This window comes from Bufo gargarizans, chromosome 4, assembly GCF_014858855.1.
Source record: "Bufo gargarizans isolate SCDJY-AF-19 chromosome 4, ASM1485885v1, whole genome shotgun sequence".
Classification (NCBI taxonomy): domain Eukaryota; kingdom Metazoa; phylum Chordata; class Amphibia; order Anura; family Bufonidae; genus Bufo; species Bufo gargarizans.
In genome coordinates, this window is record NC_058083.1 from 79,459,409 (window position 1) to 79,482,764 (window position 23,356).

A 23,356-nucleotide genomic window follows, 5' to 3' on the forward strand; every position below is an offset into this window, starting at 1 on the left:
AAGCACTGGCCCGTACGTAAATTTTTCCCTTCCCTAACCGCTGGTGAGGCTCCTGGTGCATGCGCAGTGTCGGCCGGTGTTCAGCTGAAAACATCCATCCGATCACTGCGCATTGGCCCATAGTTTTTCCCTACCCTAACCGCCGGCGAGGCTCCTGGCGCATGCGCTGCTGTGAAATTTCCCTAACCTGTCGTTGTGCGCCTGCGCGATGCTGCACACCTCCTCACGTCATGTCCGGTGCGACCGGAAGTGACGAGGGTAGGGAAATCTCACGAACTAGGGAAGTATAACATTACACCGGCCTTTGGGGTGTGAGGGCTGGTAACTACTTGGTTGGATAGTCAGCCAGCCTATGCCATGATGCCAGCAACAAGCATTTTTTTTTGGGGGGGGGGGGGGGGGGGGCGCCACAAGGTTAGCTCGCACAGGGCGCCTGAACACCTAAGGCCGGCCCTGAGTAGAGCCCCCCCGACAGAGTGGAGAGGGTGTCAGCAGTAAGTTTGTGTTGACATCTCAGATTTTTTTGCCCTTCCTCTGATCCGTCAGAACAATAACCCACAAAAAACGGATCCTGTCTGTGGAGCATACACGTTCACTCGGTCAGCATTTGCTCAATAATCCATCAGTATTGCTAATGCCCAAAAATCCGGAGTGGATCTAAAACAGAGATGACACGTGAATGGAATATTTGCATTTTGGCTACCAAATTATAAGTCAATTCTGATGGGACCGTACAGGCCTTACAGCTGCTACACAGACAGGATCCGTTGTGCTTCTCATTTTTCCTTCTATCTGACAGATTAGAAGAAGGGTCAAACAAATGATGATGTCAGCCAGGCTGAAAGGCAAAATAGTGGCCCAGTCATGAAGTGGGAAGGGTGGGAACAACATGAGAAGTCCACAGAGTGGCCCTATGACATAGTGGTGAGGTAAAAGCAGCATGAAGAGACCACAGAGTGGCCCAATGACAGAGTGTGGCGGTGGCAGCAGTATGAGGAAGCCACTGAGTGGCACAATCACAGAGTCTGGAGTTTGCAGCAGTATGAGGAGGCCACCGAGTGGCACAATGACAGAGTATAGAGGTGGCAGCAGTATGAGAAAGCTACCGAGTGGTATATTGACAGAGTGTGGAGGTGGGGGCAGTAGCAGCATCAGTAGGAGGCCACAGAGTGGCACAATGACAGAGTCTGGAGGTGGTGGCGGCAGCAGGATCAGGAGTAGGCCACAGGGTGGCACAATGATTGAGTGTTGAGGTGGCAGCAGCATCAGGAGACCACAGAGTACACAAATAATACACATTCTCTGGCACAAAACACTTGGCAAATTGATTGTGAATTTCCCTCGAAGATTGGGATAATATACTGTTGAATTTAAGTTTACTTTCTTATCATTTTAATCAAGTTTTGGTTGAATTTAAAATTCAATATTTAATAAATTTAATAATAAAAATTTAGTGTTGCCTAAGACAGGAGAGAATCCGCCAGTCTTCATTTTAGTCGACGACCTGGTTACGATGGAGAAAGCATTCCCCCAAAAATTTCTCTCTACCTGGAGACAAATACTGTCAAGATTGATGCAAGTGCTGGATCGGCTGCTCATCGACCCAGTACTTCTGGGGGAACCTGACTGGCATGAACAGGCCTCTGGTAGCTACAGACAATGAGAAGACAAAGCGTCAAGATAGCTTTGAGCCCGGAAGAGTCACGAAGTTCATCAAGATACGTCACTAAAGATTTTACCACTGAAAGCTGAATACATTTTGTTTTTCGACCGAAATAGTTCAATAAAGATTTTACCTCATATAACCGCAGCGCTGACCGCTGAATACATTTTTTTTCTACTGAAATAGTTCAATAAAGATTTTACCGCATATAACCGCAGTGCTGACCGCTGAATAAATTTAGTTTTTTGACCGAAATACTTCAATAAAGATTTTACCGCATATAACCGCAACGCTGACCAATGAATAAAGTTTGCTTTTCGACTGAAATACGTCAATAAAGATTTTACCACATATAACTGCAGTGCTGAACGCTAAATAAAATTAGTTTTTCGACCGAAAATATGTCACAAAAGGTTTTACTACATATAACTGCAGCGCTGAACACTGAATACATTTTTTTTTTTGCTACCAAAATAAGTCACTAAAGGCTTGGGACTCTCCAGCTCGGCACGCCACAAGCTATCAGTTCTTTGAAAGGTGCAGAGTCCACCACTTGGAAAAGGAGGGACTGCAGCACCAGCAACTTGGACAGCAGCACATTCAGCTTCTGCGCCGTTGGATGCGTGCATGCATACTGTTGACTCTTGGCAATCGCTTCGGTGATCGATTGCTGACGGAATGACTAATGAGGAGTAGAAGGAGCAGGAGCATCAGGACCAGCAGACGATGGGAACGACAGACAGCTCCCTTCTCCTGAGGTGGTGGAGCCTTGACTGCCTGAAATTGGGTGCGGCATGCCACTGGTTGATGCAGCGGTTTTTGCAGCGGGCTGGACCACCACATCGGAGCCACGGTTCTCCCAGGCCACTTTATGGTGACGCAGCATATGTTAACACAGCGCCGTGGTGACAACATTGGCACACTGGCCACACTTGACCTTCTGCCCACAGATTCTACATATGGCTATGTTCACCTCCTCCGGAGGCTGTACAAAAAACTGCCACACCGCAGAGTAGGTGATTTTACCGACAACACTATGCACTGACTGACTGCTACCGCCGCTGCTTCCGTGAACCCGCGGACCCCTCTTTAATAAAGATACATTTTTATAAGAATACATTTTTTGTTTTCTACTGAAATATGCAACTAAAGACTTTATCAAGTATAACTGCAGCGCTGAACGCAGAATAAATGTATTGTTTTCTACCGAAATACATAACTAAAGGCTTTACCACAAATATTACTGCAGCGCTGAACGCTGAATATATTTAGTTTTTCTACCGAAATACGTCACTAAAGGTTTTACCACATATAAGTGCAAAAGGGAACGCTGAATATATTTGTTTTTGTACTGAAATACGTCACTAAAGGTTTTACCACATATAACTGCAAAAGGAAATGCTGAATATATTTTGCTTTTGTACTGAAATAATAATAACTGCAGAAGTGAACTGCGCATATATTTTTCATTTTGTACTGAAATAGGCCATTAAACTCTTTCACCACAAATAAATGCACCAGTGAAGTGCGTATATATTTTTCTTTCTGTACTGAAATAGGCCAATAAACGCTTTTAGCGGAAATAAATGCACCAGTGAAGTGCATAGTGCACCTATTTTTTCTTTCTGTACTGAAATAGGCCAGTAAACACTTTTAGCAGAAATAAATGCACTAGTGAAGTGCATATATATTTTACTTTCTGTACTGAAATAGGACACTGAACACTTTCACCACATATAACTGCAGAAGTGAAATACGTATTTATTTTTTCCTTTTTGCAATGAAATAGGCCACTAAAGTCTTTCACCACAAATAAATGCAGCAGTGAAGTGCGTATATATTTTTCCTTTTTGTGCTGATATAGGACACTGAACGCTTTCACGACACATATAACTGCAGAAGTGAAATGGGCATATATTTTTCCTTTTTGTACTGAAATAGGCCACTAAACTCTTTTTCCAGAAATAAATGCAGCAGTGAAGTGCGTATATATTTTTCTTTCGGTACTGAAATAGGCCACTAAATGCTTTTGCCACAAATACAGTATGTGCACCAGTGAAGTGCATATAGGTTTTTCTTTCTGTACTATAATAGGCCACTAAACACTTTCAACACATCAAACTGCAGAAGTGTACTGAGAATACATTTTTCTTTTTGTACTGAAATAGGCCAATAAACGCTTTTAGCAGAAATAAATGCACCAGTGAAGTGCGCCTAATTTCTTTCTTTCTGTACTGAAATAGTCCACTAAATGCTTTCTACACATAAAACCGCAGAAGTGAATTGAGAATACATTTTTATTTTTGTACTGAAATAGTCCAGTAAACGCTTTTAGCAGAAAAAAAATACACCAGTGAAGTGCGTATATATTTTCTGTACTGAAATAGACCAGAAAACACTTTTTCCACAAATAACTGCACCAGTAAAGTGCGTGTATATTTTTCTTTCTGTACTGAAATATGCCAATAAACGCTTTTAGCAGAAATAAATGCACCAGTGAAGTGCGCCTAATTGTTTTCTTTCTGTACTCAAATAGGCCACAAAACGCTTTTAGCAAGAGAAATAAATGCACCAGTGAAGTGCGTATATATTTTACTTTCTATACTGAAATAGGCCAATAAACGCTTTCAACACATATAACTGCAGAAGTGAACCGAGAATATATTTTTCTTTTTGTACTGAAATAGGCCAATAAACGCTTTCACCACATATAACTGCAGAAGTTAAATGCATATATATTTTTCCTTTTTGTACTGAAGTAGGCCACTAAACTCTTTCACCACAAATAAATGCAACATTGAAGTACGTATATTTTTTTCCTTTTTGTACTGAAATAGGACACTGAACGCTTTCACCACAAATAACTGCAGAAGTGAAATGCGTATATATTTTTCTTTTTCTACAGATATAAGCCACTAAAGGCTTTTTTCAACATAGCACTTGCACCCCAATAACAAGAACAAATTTCTGGAATGCCAGAGCTGTATAATGGCTATTTGGATCCCCAAATAATGTTTCCCTGCACTTGTAAATCTTTTTTTTTTTTTTTTTTCACAATGAGGTTTTTCTAGCACTGTCCCTAGCGATTTCAGACATCTCTCCCTGCACCAAGATGCTGTGAAATGATTCCCCCCTATCCTTTCCCTGGACTTATAAATAATTTTCAGGGTTTTTTTTCACAATGAGGTTTTTCCTATTGCTGTCCCTGCTCTCAAAACGCTGGAAAATGTCTGACTAAGTCGGCAGCGGTATTTATAGGGCTGTGACATCACAGGGCTGGCTGCTGATTGGCTGCATGCATGGTATTATGGGTCAGCCCGCCTTCTCCATGTTTTCACACGTGTTGCTGCCATTGTAGCCGCCATTTTAGGAAAAATTGTGTTTTGTTACCACGAAGCGCGAGGAAATTTGCATTCATTGCATATCGAATTTTTCCTGAAATTCGGATCAAATTTCACTTCATCTGATTGGATTCACTCATCTCTAGTCTTAATGTTAAAAATCTTGAAAGGGGTTCGATGGAGTTCTAGGACACAGAGTTTCATATGCAACTTATTAGGGCAATTGGGGCCCTTTTGAGTCAGACCAAAGTTATAGAATCAAATCTGACAATCAACTTGACGAAATCTGACCCAAATCTCTATTTATAATAATGAATAAGGACCTCAGCTTTTTAATGTCTACTTACAGGTAGTACTGTACATGTGTATATAAGTAGTGAATAAAGACTACAGGACCATCTCTCACTGCATTAACTAGCATCCACTCTTGGCCCGGGGAAGCAGGCGTCTTTCCCCACAGGACCACCTATAGGCACATGACTCTTGTGTCTAATGGGAAATATGACCATACATTTGTAGATTCATATCCTCTGACATCTTAGTATTCTGCAGTAAGCTAAGGCTTAGGCCAGTAGGGTCTTGATTTCTGTCCTTCGTTTTACATGTAAGTGCAGGTAAACCTGTTGCATTATCTGCTAGTCAGCATGATACCACTTTTGGGGTGATCTCAAACACATTAACCTTTTCCTGAGGTTTTTTTGTAACAGTTTTTTCCTTTCCCCAAAATGCTGCCTTTGCATAAAAGTCTACAGTAAAACACAGTGCAAACAGTGATGGAGGTTTATGAATCAGAATGCACCGAATTCTGGGGCAATTTACGTCAGGTACAACTGGGATACATGCTTTGTTCCAAGTTTATTAACCTGTTTCAGCCACTTCTCTATTTACCTCTAGTCTAAAAAGTGAGCATGGTTTAGCGAAAATGGAGGTGTGGATTCACAGGAAAGGGGTGTGGTCTGTGCTCCAGAATTTCTAGCGTAAACTAAGCCTGCAAATAGGTGGTGTTACCTGTGACTAGACAGTCTATAGGGGCATCTGATTTGTCACCCAGCATTAGCCACTCTGGAAAATGGAACAGTTAAAGACTCTTTTAAGTCTCTTTTTATGACTGTAGTAGTAAATGTGGACTGTTGTGTTTTTGTTTGGGAAGTTTTAGTTTGTGGCATTATGGTACGTTTTTTGCAGGGTGTCCGCTGTTTTTGTTTCTGTTTTGAGCTGTCTTGCACCGGGCCTTGTTACTTTTGTCATTGGAGGAAATAATGTTTATTATACAGTGGTGAGTGCCGCCTATCTATTTTTCTACTTTTACCACTTTTGAAGACATTGCTGTAGCAAAAGATGTGTGTTAACCATCACTCATCATTTACGGGTGGTAAAAGTGACTGCTGCAGACTGAGCGTATAAATCCTGGAAGCCCCTGAACAGGTATTAATTATAGCACTTAGCTCCATCTTTTTGTTTCTCTCTTTCCAGTCTTTGTAGATTACCCATATTTCATAATGCTGCACTGATGTGCCGCTGTCTGGTGACATCCTTCATCGTTATAACATTGCCTTGTTGTCACCCTCTACATTTTCTAGTAGCAGAACTAATTAAAGTAGATTATTTGTATTAAAAGAAGAAACTTGTCTTTTTGCCAACAAGGAACGTAAGGCAATCCCCTTGTGTGTAATGTCTATAAGTAGCGATTAAATTAGTCCTCTGAGCCCGGGATTATACTGATGAATCTTGTTGGTTGAGTTACTTACAACTAATGTTCATCATTTCGAAAGGGTAATTTCACCTTGCAGATTTACCTGGCAATGGTGCCATTTACAAATGCTAATTATTGATAAGGCATTCATTAAAGGAACCGTGATCCCAAAAATAAAGCTTGATAATGAGTGTTGTAGTACCTGACATATCTCTACTGGCCTATTTTCATTCTGGACACTTTGCTGGTTGTATCCCCAAAGCACTTATAGTTTTCATTTGCAATACTCCATGCCCCCAGGGCAGGGATGGTTAAACTGCGGCTTTCCAGCTGTTGTAAAAGTACAACTCCCAGTATGCCCAGTCTGCCTACAGCTTTTAGCCTACAGCAGAGCATGATGGGATTTGTAGTTTTACAACAGCTGCCCCAGGGTATTTACTTTTGCAACTATTATTCAACTCAGCAAGACAAACTGGATGCCTGATATGACTCTCATGTCAATATGTCTCATCTTAATAGTATTAAAGCTCAGCTCTTTTAAAGTGAATGGGGCTGATCTGCAATGCCACAAACAACCAATGGACAGGGTTGGTGCTATTTTTGGGGGAAAAAGGAGCCCTGTTTTTTTAACCCAATAAAATCTCTTAAAGCTTTTATTTGATGATATCTAAGAAATGTGTAGTTTCCAAATTAACATAGGTTGTAAGGCTGAAAAAGAAAGACATCTATTCATAACATTGATAAGACTTTTGATCATAGCATACACTACAGAGTCAACCAAATTTTATCTTCTTGTCTTATCTTAGATGGAGAATTGTGGTGTGGATGACCATTATATACAGCTACATATGCAACTCCAAAATTTGTGCATAATAAATACTATGTTAGCAACCACTGAATAAACAATGTACCATATTTTATTTTCTCGAGGGACTATCATATCTTTTACATAGTTAAAATGACAAGGTGCTGAGTCTCCTTAAGGCCTCATGCATACGGCCGTTTCCCGGCCATGCCGTATTGTGGCCCACAAACATTCACTTGAGTGGGTCCGCAATATGGGAGATAAGGTGTGGTGCAGAACAGAGGCACAGATCGAAAACCCACGGAAGCACTACGGAATGCTTCTATGGGTTTTCTGCCTGTGCCTCAGCACCGCAAAAAAGTAGCGCATGCACTACTTTTTTGTGATGCAGACTGCCAGATGCGGATCACAGACCCCATTGAAGTGAATGGGTCGGCAGACGACGGGCACTCGGTCGGTGGCCCTGCATTGTAGACTGATGAGGGGCAAGCACCCCGAAATAAATGTCTACAGATGGATATCTGGCTTGGCTATATTCCCTTGTCAAATCCCAAGATTTGTTAGAAAGTCAGATTTTGATTCATAGGAAACCACTTCCAAGAGGCGAGGTGGTCCTCTTCTTTTGGAGATACCTCTTTACACATTGTTGCAAAAATATAGCAATTAAATTATGTTTTTTTTTTTGTTAGTTGCAACATTATAAAATAAGTCTTAAAAAATAAGCTTAAGGGTGCATTCACACGACCGTAAGTGTTTTGCGGTCTGCAAATTGTGGATACGCAAAACACGGATAGCGGCCGCGTGTGTTCCGCAATTTGCGGACCGCACATGGCCAGCGCTATGTAGAGAATGCCTAAGCTCATCCGCGGTTGCGGACAAGAATAGGACATGCGCTATCTTTTTTACGGGGCCACGGAACGGAACAGATGCGGAAAGCACACAGTGTGCTGTCTGCATCTTTTGCAGCCCCATTGAAATGAATGGGTTCGCACCCGTTCCGCAAATGTGCAGAACGGATGCGGATCCATTTATACGGTCGTGTGAATGCACCCTAAGAAACAGCATTATTAAATTTTTTATTTAAAAATACAAAGAATGTAATGCTGATGGATTGTCCAGGATGCTGATGTCTTCACTAGGTCTCATCTATCAGCACAGCTCAATTCCTGGAGCGAGTTCTTATTCTACAGCTCATGGGGGATTTCTCTCTTGTGCTAACAGACACTGATGCCGAGGAGCGTCATGTCTCCCTCCATGCAGAGTTTGCATAGGTACTCTCTTTATTCTCTACACTCATACATAGTCTGTCTGATTCTACTCCTTCTGAAAACTACCTTATGTTTGCTTTCCTTCCAATCTACACACTGGAAAATTTTGATTTGCAACGAAGCCTAATTTCCTAATCCTTCGTGGTAACGAACCAATTTTTCCTGAAATGGAGGTAAAAAAAAAAGCATATTTACCTCATCTTTGCTTACAGAAAAGCCATCGTGGCCATTCAGATTGAATAAACCGCGTAATGATGAAACCAGTGATGACATCAACACGCCCCGTGGAAATTTTGTGTGGTTTCTTCAATAAAGATGGCCACAATGGCCTCTCTGCGAACAAATGGATAAAGTTTGTATGTTTTTTTGCCACTGATTAACCCCCAGAAAGGCCTCAATGTTAATATCAGATGCCGCAATCAGCAATGAATGTGGCATCTGAGCGGTTCAATTACAGGGGGAGGGGGAAGGGCAGTGCAATCGCCGTTCCCCATAATTGCACCCACTACATACAATGGAATGCATTTTGTGACAAAGTAATTCGTAACAAATTGAATTTCTTTGTGAAATTTGGCAAAGCAGCCAAATTGAATTTTTGATAACATTGCTCATTTCTAATTCATCTAGTATCTTAACATTTTATTGCATTAATTTTATTTAAAATTTTACTGCATTATGTAAATACAGAATCCTGACTTAGCGAACCTGGAATAAAAACATTTTTTTTAGCCTGAGGAGCGTGCTTTCTTCACCCGTGCAACAAAATTGTGCAGCGTGCCACACAAAAACGTGCACAAGGTTGCGGTTGCAGGCCCTCTCCATACAATAAGGGCCCCCTCATAAACCTTTCCCAGTCTCTCTGGGCCAAAAAGCATCTGCCGGGAGTACGCCAATCTGTGCTCCTGCCTCCACCTAGTTTGCCACCCCATGTGTCGGGACCGAGCTCAACAATACTAGGTTTGGGCTCTCCCTGGAGGGAGAGCCCAAGGGGTTTTGCAGGGGGGTGAGGAATCAGATGGCCACACCCACACTCCTAGACCTCAGTGGGGTAACCCATAAGGGTTCCGCAACCCTGAAAATCCTTGTGACAAACAAACGTGGAAAGTGAACACACAACGAACAGAAAAAATAAATAAGTGAATGTGTGCTGAAGCTCAGCCCGGACATACGGCCGGAATTATAAAAATTCCTCTTCCTTAAGCCAGGCCTAATAGCTGGGCAAAGAATAGAAATGCCTGCGCTCACAATGTGCGAAAGTGAAGTGCGTGCAAATGTGCCGTCACTCGGTGAGATCCAAACACCAGTGAGTTCAGGCACCCCAGGGTAAACACTCCTGGGGTACTTCTGCACCTTGGGCTTTCAAACACATCTCAGCCTGGCTTCAATCCGGGGATCCCTTGGTCACCTAGCATAGGCACTAATGTCCCAAGCCGTACACCCTAGGGACGACTGTATGGTTCTCTGCTCTCATTCTGATGGCCCAGACTAAACCACCAGGATAAGAACAGATACTAAACTTGATCTTAGCCAAAAGGCCAAGAAGGGGATCCAATACTGTAAGGTTCTTATATTCTCATTTCCTTGGTGCCTTCTCTCAGCCAACCAAGCAATTTAACACCATCCTAATGTAAAATCCACATGATATGAGGCGCTGGTCGAAGAAAAGGAGTAAATTAAAATTAAAATTTAACCCAATCACTTTGATACATTAGAAAATATGTTTATCCTAACAGGTCGATAAGAGGACGGTGTACATAAGAAAACTGTTTTAATGAGCTTTGCCTCAGTGCAGCTGGCCTTTTGCTTTTATGCAATAAGTACAGAAAACCTCATCTTTGTACATGTTCTGTGTTAAAACAGAACACTTTGAAAGAAACTGTGAAATGTAACACTTTTTTTTTTTCTTTTTTTTTAACCTGCAAGAGTGATAAGACAAGGATACTGAACCAGCAGGGAAGCCAGTGCATTGTAATGAGCCACTTCCCACTCGCAGCTGAATTGCTGCTCTCTGTTTGAGATGAATACAAATTGTTCTGGCTTCTCACTGGTCAATTATTTTCTTTGAAGTCAAAGGGAGGGGTTATTGATCATAATAAGGTCCTCCAAATGAGTGGATGGGGCTGATTTTAAGTGCACTTTAAATGTGGGTTTTTGCAAATTATCACAATGATGTTTGCAAAGTAAGTCTCATTATAAGAAGAAGACCAAAAAACACACACAAACAGAAGGAAACAAAATATATACCGGTAAAGCAAAATTACTCCTGAAAAGATATCTGGAAAGATAAAATATCATTTGTCTGGCCTATTGATTAGACGGGTTAGTAATTTAGTAGATACAATACTGCTTTGCTGCAAGAGGTGCTTGTTTAAAACGATAATAGCCATGTCTTGTGAATGCAGTAAGCTGGCCGTACACTGTAGATATCATTCTGATAGCTATCTCTCACAATCCCCCTTCCGTATATTCTTGTACCCGTGGCTCTGCCGAGCTTGCATGTGTCCTAAAAAAGGAGAGGGAGTAAGAGCTGCCAGGTATTTCTGGCAGTGATATCCCCTAAGAGCAAAGGGATTGGGCCTGTTGAAACCTAACACCCCCTTTCTCCTTTCCCCTAACATTTGCCACTACACCCCCATACACATTAAATGTTTGGCCGGTCCCACCAAAATCAGAAGGTTTAGCTAACATTAATCTAGTTTGAATAGTCACTTTAAGCCACAAGCAATAGGGAACAAGCAGTTAAGACCAGGCTCGGATTGGCCCACGGGGGTACAGGTGAATGCCATGGAGGGCCCCTAGGCAAAATTGGCCCCTAGTCTCCCACCTCCTGCACAAGTGGCACATGACATAGTATAGTTACTGTAGTAGATATAGATAGACATCGTACAGCACCTCAACCACCCTATGTTCATATAAGATACTGGGTAGATAATTTAAGAAACTCCCCAGTTTATTATTATTGACGCGATCAAGTGGCTGAGATGACTTCTAAGTACAGAGGCAGCCATCTAGTATCTTCTTTTCCCAGGGACTCACCTTCTCAAATTCACTGTGGGGACCCCCACAATCAATCACCTTGTAGCATCTTGCTGCTGCCTGCTGTCGTGTGAACAGGTAATATTTGAATGTATCTGTACAGTGGGCCCTGAAAATACATTTTCTGGTGGGCCCTAGGCACCCCAGTTCGACACTGGTTAGGACAATGCACAAAACTTCCTGTAGGAGGCATACAAGTATTCTGTAACTCATGTCCAATTGTATGACTGGGTGATGTAGATTGACTTAGAAATCCTTACATATAACAATCGTGTAGACACAGAACCTTGATATCTGCCATTAAATATTGTGCACATGAATTACACTCACCTAAAGAATTATTAGGAACACCATACTAATACAGTGTTGGACCCCCTTTTGCCTTCAGAACTGCCTTAATTCTACATGGCATTGATTCAACAAGGTGCTGATAGCATTCTTTAGAAATGTTGGCCCATATTGATAGGATAGCATCTTGCAGTTGATGGAGATTTGAGGGATGCACATCCAGGGCACAAAGCTCCCGTTCCACCACATCCCAAAGATGCTCTATTGGGTTGAGATCTGGTGACTGTGGGGGCCATTTTAGTACAGTAAACTCATTGTCTTGTTCAAGAAACCATTTTTCCAGTCTTCAACAGTCCAATTTTGGTGGGCTCGTGCAAATGGTAGCCTCTTTTTCCTATTTGTAGTGGAGATGAGTGGTACCCGGTGGGGTCTTCTGCTGTTGTAGCCCATCCGCCTCAAGGTTGTGCGTGTTGTGGCTTCACAAATGCTTTGCCGCATACCTCGGTTGTAACGAGTGGTTATTTCAGTCAACGTTGCTCTTCTATCAGCTTGAATCAGTCGGTCCATTCTCCTCTGACCTCTAGCATCAACAAGGCATTTTCGCCCACAGGACTGCCGCATACTGGATGTTTTTCCCTTTTCACACCATTCTTTGTAAACCCTAGAAATGGTTGCGCGTGAAAATCACAGTAACTGAACAGATTGTGAAATACTCAGAGCGGCCCGTCTGGCACCAACAACCATGCCACGCTCAAAATTGCTTAAATCACCTTTCTTTCCCATTCTGACATTTAGTTTGGAGTTCAGGAGATTGTCTTGACCAGGACCACAACCCTACATGCATTAAAGCAACTGCCATGTGATTGGTTGACTAGATAATCACATTAATGAGAAATAGAACAGGTGTTCCTAATAATTCTTTAGGTGAGTGTATATACCGTCTGTAATACAGCATGAAATGTGCATGTCCCTGTGTAATAGAGGGTACGTGATGGTGCAATATGTGTCCATGTGGACATCATATTGTGGCCTATTTGAGGTTTGAAGGCTGCCATACACAATAAGGTAAAGTTCATCAAAATTGCAAATCAGTGGTTTGTGGTCTGCAAAATGAACATGGTTGTTTGAATAGCCCCTAATGGTCATTCTGGGTATTACCAGTTGGGGGTGTCCATGCACAGTCTGACACTGACAGCACTGATTGGGGAGTGTCAGACTGTGCAGGGACACACTCCCAACACTCAGATGGAACTTTATTACAAACTGCTGGCAATTCATTCATAAACCTATAGTAGGGATAACAGAGAAATGGCATAACTGAGAGTCATAGGAGTAGATGATCCATAAATGTTACTACATGGGGAATGCAAGTACTTACTAAAAAGACACATCAAGAGAGGTGACAGGTACCTTACACCATACTCACTCCCCAAGCAGTTAGGCAAAAAATAATAATAAAGTTAAAGGCTATGTACACCTTTGGGACAATTCTTTATTAATGCATTGTACTTATTTTGAGCAATTTTTTTTTTTTTAAATTGGTCTTTATTAAAAATATGGAGTCCTTTTTTTCTGTACATAGCTAAGATGCTGTAGTAGCAGATGCATGTGGTTGTATTATTGTAACGGAAGCATTTTTGCAGATCCATGACAGATCCACAAAAATCGCTAGTGCAAAAGTAGCCTTACCAGTCATACAGCTAGAAAAACAGTTAACCCTTTGTGACAGAATGGCTCAATATTTTTAATAACAACCAATTGAAAATATGATTTTTAACCAAAAATGAGTAAATCGCAATCATAACCAAAAATGATTCCAAAGGTGTACATAGCCTTTAAAGACAGATTTTTATAATGTTATTGGATGGTTGTGTGAAGGGTAAAAGTGGATTTGGAGCCCTGTAAAATAAATATCCATCTGCATTGTGATTAAACAAATATGCTCATTTTACTGTCCGATTCAGTATTATTACCCACTTCACAATTTACTGTGATATTAAGTGCCACCCACTAAACTCAGAACCATCCTAGAACACCATAGTGTTAGGTGGCTAATCTATCAGGTAGTGCAGGAGTCTCCTCGTGCATCCCACAAAGTACCCCTTGATGAACTTCAACTGTATGTGGCACTGGGATACTGGGTCATCAAATTCTTTTTATGACTATGCTTTTTGTTTTCCCTGTATAGATCTCTCACGGACGGAGAAGAAAGAGAGCAAATGTCCAACCCCTGGCTGTGATGGCACAGGTCATGTAACTGGCTTATATCCCCACCATCGGAGTTTATCAGGTTGCCCACACAAAGACAGGGTACCTCCAGAAAGTAAGTAGGTGTTATATGCATTTAATGATGAGATAAGTATGTGCATTTTAAATTGTGGATTTGTCAAATTACACTGACCTAGATTTGAAAAAAAAATGAATGAAAAGGATATTTTTGAAAAATTATCTTGCAAGAAAACTGGTCAGAAAGGAAAAAAGAAAAGTACAGGCATTTGCACTGTGAATGAAGACATCTGCTTTCTGGTGTCAGATTACATTGCTATATGGTTTATAATGAATCGGTCAGGGAGCCCAATCTCTCTTAGAATTTGCTTTTGTAGTGTCATTAGGGCCATAATTATGAGTAGCGTTGAGCGAATCAAAGCCAAGCAAATTTCAGGAAAAATTTGATTGGCTGCGAAGGGTTACAAATCTATTTTTCCTGAAATGGCAGTAAAAAAATTAAAAATAAAACATACTCACTTCACTAGCTCGCGGAGAGGCCGTCGCGGCCATCTTCATCGAAGATACCGCAAGAAATCTTGCATGGAGTGATATGTGATGTTCCCACGTCAGCACGCTGGCCGGGCATGGTGACGTCATCAGTGATAACATCACCACCCCTGGCCAGCATGATGACGCGTTGACATCATCACGTCATCACGCAAGATTTTGCGTGGTGTCTTCAATCAATATGGCCACAACTGCCTCTCTGCAAGCAAATTTTTAAGGTGATTTAGCCTGTTTAACCCCTGAAAGGCCTCAATTGTAGCATCTGATGCCGGGATCAGCGGTTAATGTAGCATCTGAGGGGGTTCAATGAGGGGGGCGGCACGATTGCCATTTCCCCTCATTGTGCCCGTTACATACAAAGGAATGCGCTTTGTGACAAAGTATTATCATTTTCCTAATGTTTCCTCTAATACATGGTGCTACCTTGTCTTTCTGAGAGTGCAGAAGACCTAAGGTTTCTAGGTACAAACAAAAGTTCAGCAGGTTTGCCTTTAGGTCCCTGAGTTTGAGAACGCAAGACCAAAGCAGAAATATTGCATATGAACCTTGACATTTTATGAGCAGGAATAATAATGTTTTTGGAACCTGTACAGAAAGTAATGACAATCCTAGAAAAGGCCTATCTAGCCTGTCTAGGGTTAAGCTCTTAAGCAGATTCTATATATAAGAGATTTTATGGTATATATAGACCAGGCATGCTCAATCTGCAGCCCTTCCAGCTGTTGCAAAACTACAACTCCCAGCATGCCCGAACAGCCTACAGCTTTCAGCCTACAGCAGGGCATTATGGGAGTTGTAGTTTCACAACAGCTGGAGGGCCGCAGGTTGAGCATGCCTGATATAGACAATAACCATAAACCTGACTCCCTTCATCTAATCACCAGTCTTCAAAAGCCCATTTAATGACCAACAACTCAGAAATTTCTATGACATAGTTCCATTCTGCAGCAAAAAGCTTCCAGGAGAAGAAGACACATGGGTGTAAGTTATGGTCCGCAGGAAAAGTACAGCACCTACTTCCACATGAGAGGCATCTACCTCAACAATAATCTGTAGATAAACTAGACGGATGTCTCACGATAGGATCAGAAAATAATAATGCATTGACGATAGAACATTTCTTGAGGGCTTCAGGAGACAAATCTTCTAGATTGACCCCTTTCTTAGTTAAGAAAATAAAGATGCATATGGAGGCCTCTGAACTCTCCCCCAACGGCAAGATCAGAAGGTTGGATTCAATTGCCCTTTTTAGTGGGAAGATAAGTGGCTCCCGGAGGAGTCTGGCAGTAGCTTCCTTTCCTCTCTCCATTTACCACATATGTATGTTTAGCCAAGTCGAAAATGCGCATATATGGAAGGATTGGAAGAAATAGCTGTAGGCAGAATGAGTGTTTAGCCATCAGCTGGCAGTTTGAGGGCTGTAACAGGAGACACTATGGACGAAAAAGATCTTATGAATCTCCTATAGCAATTGACAAATCCCAAAATATTCTACATAACCTTGAGATTATTGAGAAGTGCCCAAATTCTGGATGGCCTGGCCTGCATTTTAGCTGGATCTATTAAAAAACTTCTAGAGAAAATTATGTAACCCAAAAGGCGACACTCTCTACCTCTAACTCACTCTCTTTCATCTTAGGTTATGTTCACATCTGTGTTCTGAAATCCGACAGACTGCACCATTAGAGGCACAGCTTGCAGGAGTTTATTGTATCCAGCATAGCCAGATAATGCAGTGAACTGCTGGATCCCTATTGACTGCAATGGAATCTGATCGGTTTCTGGACACTTCATGGCATAAATTCTGGCGACCAGCATCCGCAACTTTTTGCCAGCTGTAAGCCGGCATTATGCCAGAAAGTGGTTGTATATCTGTTCCCATTGTGGTCAACCCCTGCACTTCATGGTACCAGTGTTAACCACTGAGCTATCATACTGCCCACTAGTATTGATCGCGAATATTCTAATTGCTAATTTTTATTGCGAATATCAGCACTTCAAGAATTCGCGAAGATGTAGAATATAGTGCTATATCTTTGTAATCGCGAAGATTCTAGATTTTTTTCCCCATTTGAACCCATGATACCTCACTGCTTCTTGCTTGTGGGCCAGTGAGAAGGCTGCAATGTCTTTGTCGGAGCTTAGCAACATCCCTTGCAACCAATAGGAAAGTTCATATATATAATACAGACAGTGGGAGATAGTCAGTGTAGGTTAGATAGTGATATAGTGTAGCTGATAGGCTCCAGTGCAGGGTGTTAGGTAGTGTTATAGGAATTATTGTGCTGTGATAGGGATTAGATTCCTCCAGTCTCAGGAAACTTCTAGCAGCTTGGAAATTGTAGCAAAAGTGAGCCACACCTGTATTATGAGCGCAATATGCGCAAATTACATTGCCAATTTTTTGCAATCAAGAAAATAATGACTGGAGATCACGAATTCTAGAATTTGCGAATTTAGGGCGAATATTAGGCCAAAAATTCATGAAATATCACAAAAACGAATATGGCCTATGCTGCTCATCACTACTGCCCACCAGCACTGTGACCCAGTGACATGACGCACGGTTGAAACATCACTGCTGCAGCCAGTCATTGGCTGCAGAGGCCACATGACCTGCATCAAAACACCAAATGGTGATGCAGGGAGACCCGAGACCTGCAGTGCCTAAGGGGGGAAATGGAGTCAGAACCTAGTGGTGTGTATCAGGTAAATATGACTCCCACTGCGGATCCATGCACGCTAGGAAGTCTACATGAAAGGTCCACCAGCAGTGAACAACCCCTTTATTTATTGACCCTAACACCAGACATTGACCCAAACAGCACCACTGACACTCACAGTCCTTAAAGATATCCTTAATCTGCAATACTGACCCATAACAATCGGAGTAAAATAGGACCCTGAGATAAGAAGACCAAACTAATCCATCCTGAATAGAGATGAGCCAAGTAGTGTTGGGTGCAACTATTCGAATCTCGAATAGTAATCGCGAATATCGGCACTTCGAGAATTTTTTAATATTTAGAATATAGTGATATATATTCGTATTTTTGAATATTCTAGATTTTTTTTTCAGTTGCCTACCCCTTACTATATAAGAAACTCCCCAGCAGCCATTTTCTGTAGTTTTATGGAGTTCTGAGAGAGACAGCAGTGTTATTGCTGTGCTCTGTGCTTTCCACTCATTACATTAGATAGTTAGTTAGCTTATATATATAATACAGATAGTTAGTGGGATATAGTCAGTGTAGGTTAGATCGTGCTATAGTGTAGCTGATAGGTTCTGCTGTCCATACATACATGCTACAGACATAGTGCTGTGATGTCACAATACATAGTGTACCAATCAGTAATATGTAGTTAGACCTGCTAAAATGTGAAATTGCTTGTATTGCGCAAAATTATTCACATCATTAGTGCCAATTAGCTCAATCACGAATATATTGGCGCACTCTAACTGCATATAAAGCCATTTTTAATGTTCTGCCGTGCCAACCATTTTCTTCAGTCTCAGGAAACTTCTAGCAGCTTGGAAAATGTAGCAAAAGTGACCCACGCCTGTATTGCGCGCGCATTATGCCAATTTTCGCAATCAAGAAAATAATATATGACGAATATTCTACAAAATATTCACAAAATATAGCGATTTTGAATATTGCCCCTGCCGCTCATCAGTAGAGCAAAGTTCTTAAAAATTCGATTGGGGTGCTTCGCCGAATTTTACAAAAAAGTTGGAAAAATAATTACTTTGTCTTGAAGCTCATATTTTGTAAGTAGCAGGTGCAATTACTGGAAATGGTGATTGTGCCACCCCCCGACATTGAATCCCTCAGATACTTCTCTTAAAAAAAAAATTGCACTAACCTCACGGAACCGAACTCGAGTTTGGGAAATGTTTTTTTACAGTACAAATTAATTTATGAAGTTATTACCCGAAGTCTCACAAAACTTCGGAAAGCAATAACTTCGGCTCATCGGAGCCAATGCATTCTAATACTGTACGGAGCTCCTGCTCCGCACAGTATTATAATTAAGTTTTATGCGAATCAACTTCGGATGTTTCATCCGAAGTCGATTCTCTCATCCCTAGTCATCACGTCAGCTGGCATGGTAACATCATACGTCGCAGCGCACAAGATTTCTTGTGGGATCTTCAAGCAAGATGGCCGTGGCAGCCTCTTTGCACTCAAATGGATGAGGTAATTATGTTTTTATTTTTTTTCATTTTTACTGCCATTTCAGGAAAAAACGATTTGTTACCACCAAGTACGGGGAAATTCGGCTTTAGCAAATCACATTTTTCATGAAATTCGTTTACTTTGATTCACTCAACAGTAATCCTGAACAGAGATGGTCAGTTCGCAGTGCTCGCCCCGCCCTTACCTGTGCCGGGAGCCGGTCTGAAATCAAATGCGGTCCCTAGGAGCAGGCAGTTCCGAGAACAGCTGCCGGGGGCCTTCATCAGGCTGTTCTCGGAACTGCCTGCTCCCGGTGACCGCATTTGATTTCAGACCGGCTCCCGGCACAGGTAAGGGCTTACCTGTGCATCGCCGGACAGGGTGAGTCTACCTTACTAAAGATGGCAGCCCGTATGTGTTCGCTGGCGAACACTGCGAACTGACCATCACTGATCCTGAACACCACTAGAACCAGTCTCTTCCAGGGATAATGGAAATAGAGCACAAGAACATTTAACTGGAATTAGAACAAACCACTGGAATTAAATACAGCTGCACTAGGGACTCAACTAAACTGCAGATAGAGACTGGAAGCAATAGAAGATCACACATATGCTACATGTTATCACCAGCATAATCTGCAAGAAACTAGGACATTATAAAATACATCTAAACAATCAAGTCTTGCCAATGAGTCAGAAACTCCCATCATCATCCTGTGCCCTCACTGGTTGCTTAACCATGAGGTTCTTGCCCAGCAACTACCACAACAACAAGCTAATAGGTAGGAGATGATGAAACAGCTGTAGAACTCCTGTTGTTCTTAACACTGCCTGAAAATGATTGCATACCATATATATCCTTACACAGTAACCGTATTTCCTAATGGCATTATATGCAATAGAAAACATGTTGAATCCATGGAGATCCCACCATCTTACTGAGCTTCAAGTGAACCTGTGAGGTAAAGCTAGTTTCACACTAGCACTAAACTGTTCCAGAAGACTGTTTCGGTAGAGGGATAGCCTGCTGGAACTCATTATATCCAGCATAGTCAGATACGACCTTTCCCCACTAGAACCCATTGACCATAGTGGGATCTGGCCTATTTCCGACATTAGTGCCAGGATTCAGCTCGACAAAAAACATTGGTAGCAACTGTATTTGTCCGACCGAATCTAAGCACTAATGCCAGAAACAAGCCGGATCCCCACCAGGTACCATTATAGTCAATGGGGCCTGGAGGTACTCCGGAAGTTTCTGGCTATGCCGGACATGATGAACTCCAGCAGGCTGTCCCTCTACTGGTGTAGGCTGCTGGAATAGTTTAGCGCTAGTGTGAATCTAGCCTAATTTGTGCTGCCTTTCTGAAAGCAGGATATGATATCCTAGGAGAGTCCTGATTGCCCCACCCATACAAGACGATCGACAACTTTCACTATATCAATGTGTGTATAGAGAAGGCTGTCAATCATCCTGTGCAGATAATGTCATCAGAGCTTTCCTTCATTCAGAAATCCTGCTCCAAATCATATAAACCTATAAAGCTCAGCCTCTCCCCCTGTGTCATATCCCACCCTCAGACAAGGGAACCCTCCAAACTAGAGTAAGGCTACTTTCACACTTGCGGCAGAGTGATCAAGCAAGCAGTTCCGTCGCCGGAACTGCCTGCCAGATCAGGCAATCTGCATGCAAACGGACAGCATTTGTAGACGGATCCGGATGCAGATCCGTCTCACAAATGCATAGCAAGAACGGATCCGTCTTTCCGTTTGTAATATGGAGAAACGGATCTGTTTATATATTTTATTTTTTCACATTTTTACCTACACATTCCAATGTAAATTAATGCCAGATCCACATTCCGGCAACTGATCCGGAATTTGGACGGAGCGAATACCACAGCATGTTGCGGTATTTCCTCCATCCAAAACATCCTGATGCATCCTAAACAGATTTCTCTCCATTCAGAATGCATGGGGATGAAACTGATCAGTTATTTTTCGGTATTGAGCCCCTATGACGGAACTCAGTGCCGGAAAAGAAAAACGCTAGTGTGAAAGTACCCCCAGCGGTGTATAATACAAGATGTGCCGAGTCCAGTTATGTCATTTTTATTTTCATACTTGCATTAAGATGACTCATCCTTCAGTCCTCTTTGTTATCCTCTCAATGCATTTTACTGCTGGTTTGTGGGAGCACAGCGTCGGCGCGCAATTTAGTATGAAGATACAAATTACATAATTAGACACCATGCCACAGCTTACGCTAGTTTGTAGGGTGTTTAAGGGTGATAGATTCCATTTAAAGGATCTGTTACTAACATCTTTTTGCCAGATACAACAGGAGGACCTCAGAGGTCCCGTGGCATCCATGCCTTTACAGATCAACGGGATCTCCACCATATTTGGCAGGTGGTTTTATTATGGCTGTTTGGTTTATTATGGTAATTTTATGACTGATCAGGGTTTACTGTTACCTATTCAGTCATTATTAAAGAATTATATGGTAAGAATACAACATTTGAGTCATTTTAGACATATAATATCTATAATTATTATAAAGTATTTCATTTTTCATACTGATTTCTTTCTTATATATTTTTTTCTCCTGTCAAGTTCTTGCCATGCATGAAAATGTTCTTAAGTGCCCTACACCAGGTTGCACCGGCAGAGGCCACGTAAACAGCAACAGGAATTCTCACAGAAGGTAGGCACGACATGTCTGGAACTGCTACAGACGACATTTCTACTACAGCAGCACTTTCTGGTAGTCCCACTTGAACTGAAGAGATGACAGCTGGTGCTTACTTTGCTTTCTTAAACTACTGAAAAGTTTCCGTTTGTCATATAACAAGATCAAGAAATGTGTGATATGGAGGGATTTTTGGCACAAAGCAAAAACTTTTTCCTGACTGTTGCCTTTCACATAAATTGCAATACACGTCAATTTTTTTTTTCTTTAACGAGAGAACGTATTTTATGACCAGTCAGGATATATTTTTTTTAGATGCAGTAACATAATGACAATAAGAAAATTCTAGAATTGGGCTATGTTCACCCGTACTAGAAAAAAAAATTGTACTGGATTTTGCTGCATAATATGTTTGTATTACATTAAAATTTTGTTCTGGATTCACCATGGATGTCATCCTTCTACATTGAAAGGGGTGAAAATCCCCAGTGATAATCTGATTTCCAATTTGTTAAAATTTCATCCTCTTTGCTGCAAATGTGCTCTGCAAATCCAGATGCAAATGACTTACCCTCAATGTATATCTATGCCGTTAGAATGCATTCTGGGTAATGTGTGGAATAATAGTAGGTAATATAGGAGATACAGGAGAGAATAATCATGTCTTCAGGGTCTTTATGCCGGGAGGTTCCTCTAACACAGATGGACAGACAGAGATAAATAGATAGATAGATAGATAGATAGATAGATAGATAGATAGATAGATAATACACAGAATGCTACCTCATCATTTGAAATTGGATCTACTAGTGGAATGTCACCAACTTTCACACAGGGATTGCACCTAACTACCTCACAGTGATCGTGCTGCTGTTTTCTTATGCTTTTGGATAGATAAATAGATACTAGATAGGTAAATATGTGATATAGACAGATAGATACGCAGATAGATAGATACACAGATAATTAGCATTGATCTAAAATGACAAATCTTCTTCTATAGTCTTTCAGGATGTCCTATTGCTGCTGCAGAGAAACTAGCAAAAGCTCAAGAGAAACATCAAAGTTGTGATGCATCAAAATCCAGTCAAGCGTCTGATCGTGTTTTAAGGTAAATTCATATAAGCTGATAATTAATAAACAGGTAACGCCCTCATGCATAGATGCAAATCTTATTATTCCATTGAATCAATGAATAAACAGCAACCCCCAGAAATCAGCTGTGAAACATTCCAGGGAAAGTTTTGCCTGCTCCAAAATTTCTCCTGCCACTTAAGAGCTCTCTGCCCTGGCTTATAGTGGGAGGTCGAAAGTTGGGGATCCAGGGGTACACCACCAATAACACCAGGTGAGGTGATTGCCTCAGGCAGCACCAGATAGGGGCAAGAGGGGGGCAGTAGAAGGGCCATGTGTCACGCTCTAGTATGGGAGGGAAGCCCCCACACCAAACATAGGAGGGAAAGGGGAAAGGAAATAAGGTCTGAAAACTAGGGAAGGAAGATGGACACCTCCTAGTGAAAACCCTAATCAAAGCCCTGAATGACTACCAGTATGAACAGACCTCAGAGGTAGGTGAGTTCATACACAGGAATACCTCAAGTCCTATCTAACC

The 23,356-nt window shown here is 41.6% G+C and overlaps 1 protein-coding gene and 1 pseudogene across 1 annotated transcript in view; one reads left to right on the forward strand and one right to left on the reverse strand.

The window, feature by feature from the left end:
- Nucleotides 1-23,356, forward strand: part of MYT1L (myelin transcription factor 1 like) — a 246,292-nt gene that overhangs the window by 127,803 nt on the left and 95,133 nt on the right. The window contains exons 7-9 of the mRNA XM_044290651.1: nucleotides 14,283-14,417; nucleotides 21,669-21,759; nucleotides 22,748-22,855. Coding sequence (XP_044146586.1) covers nucleotides 14,283-14,417; nucleotides 21,669-21,759; nucleotides 22,748-22,855 — 334 coding nt within the window. The remainder of the gene's footprint in view (nucleotides 1-14,282; nucleotides 14,418-21,668; nucleotides 21,760-22,747; nucleotides 22,856-23,356) is intronic.
- LOC122937371 lies at nucleotides 10,223-10,317 on the reverse strand (annotated as a pseudogene).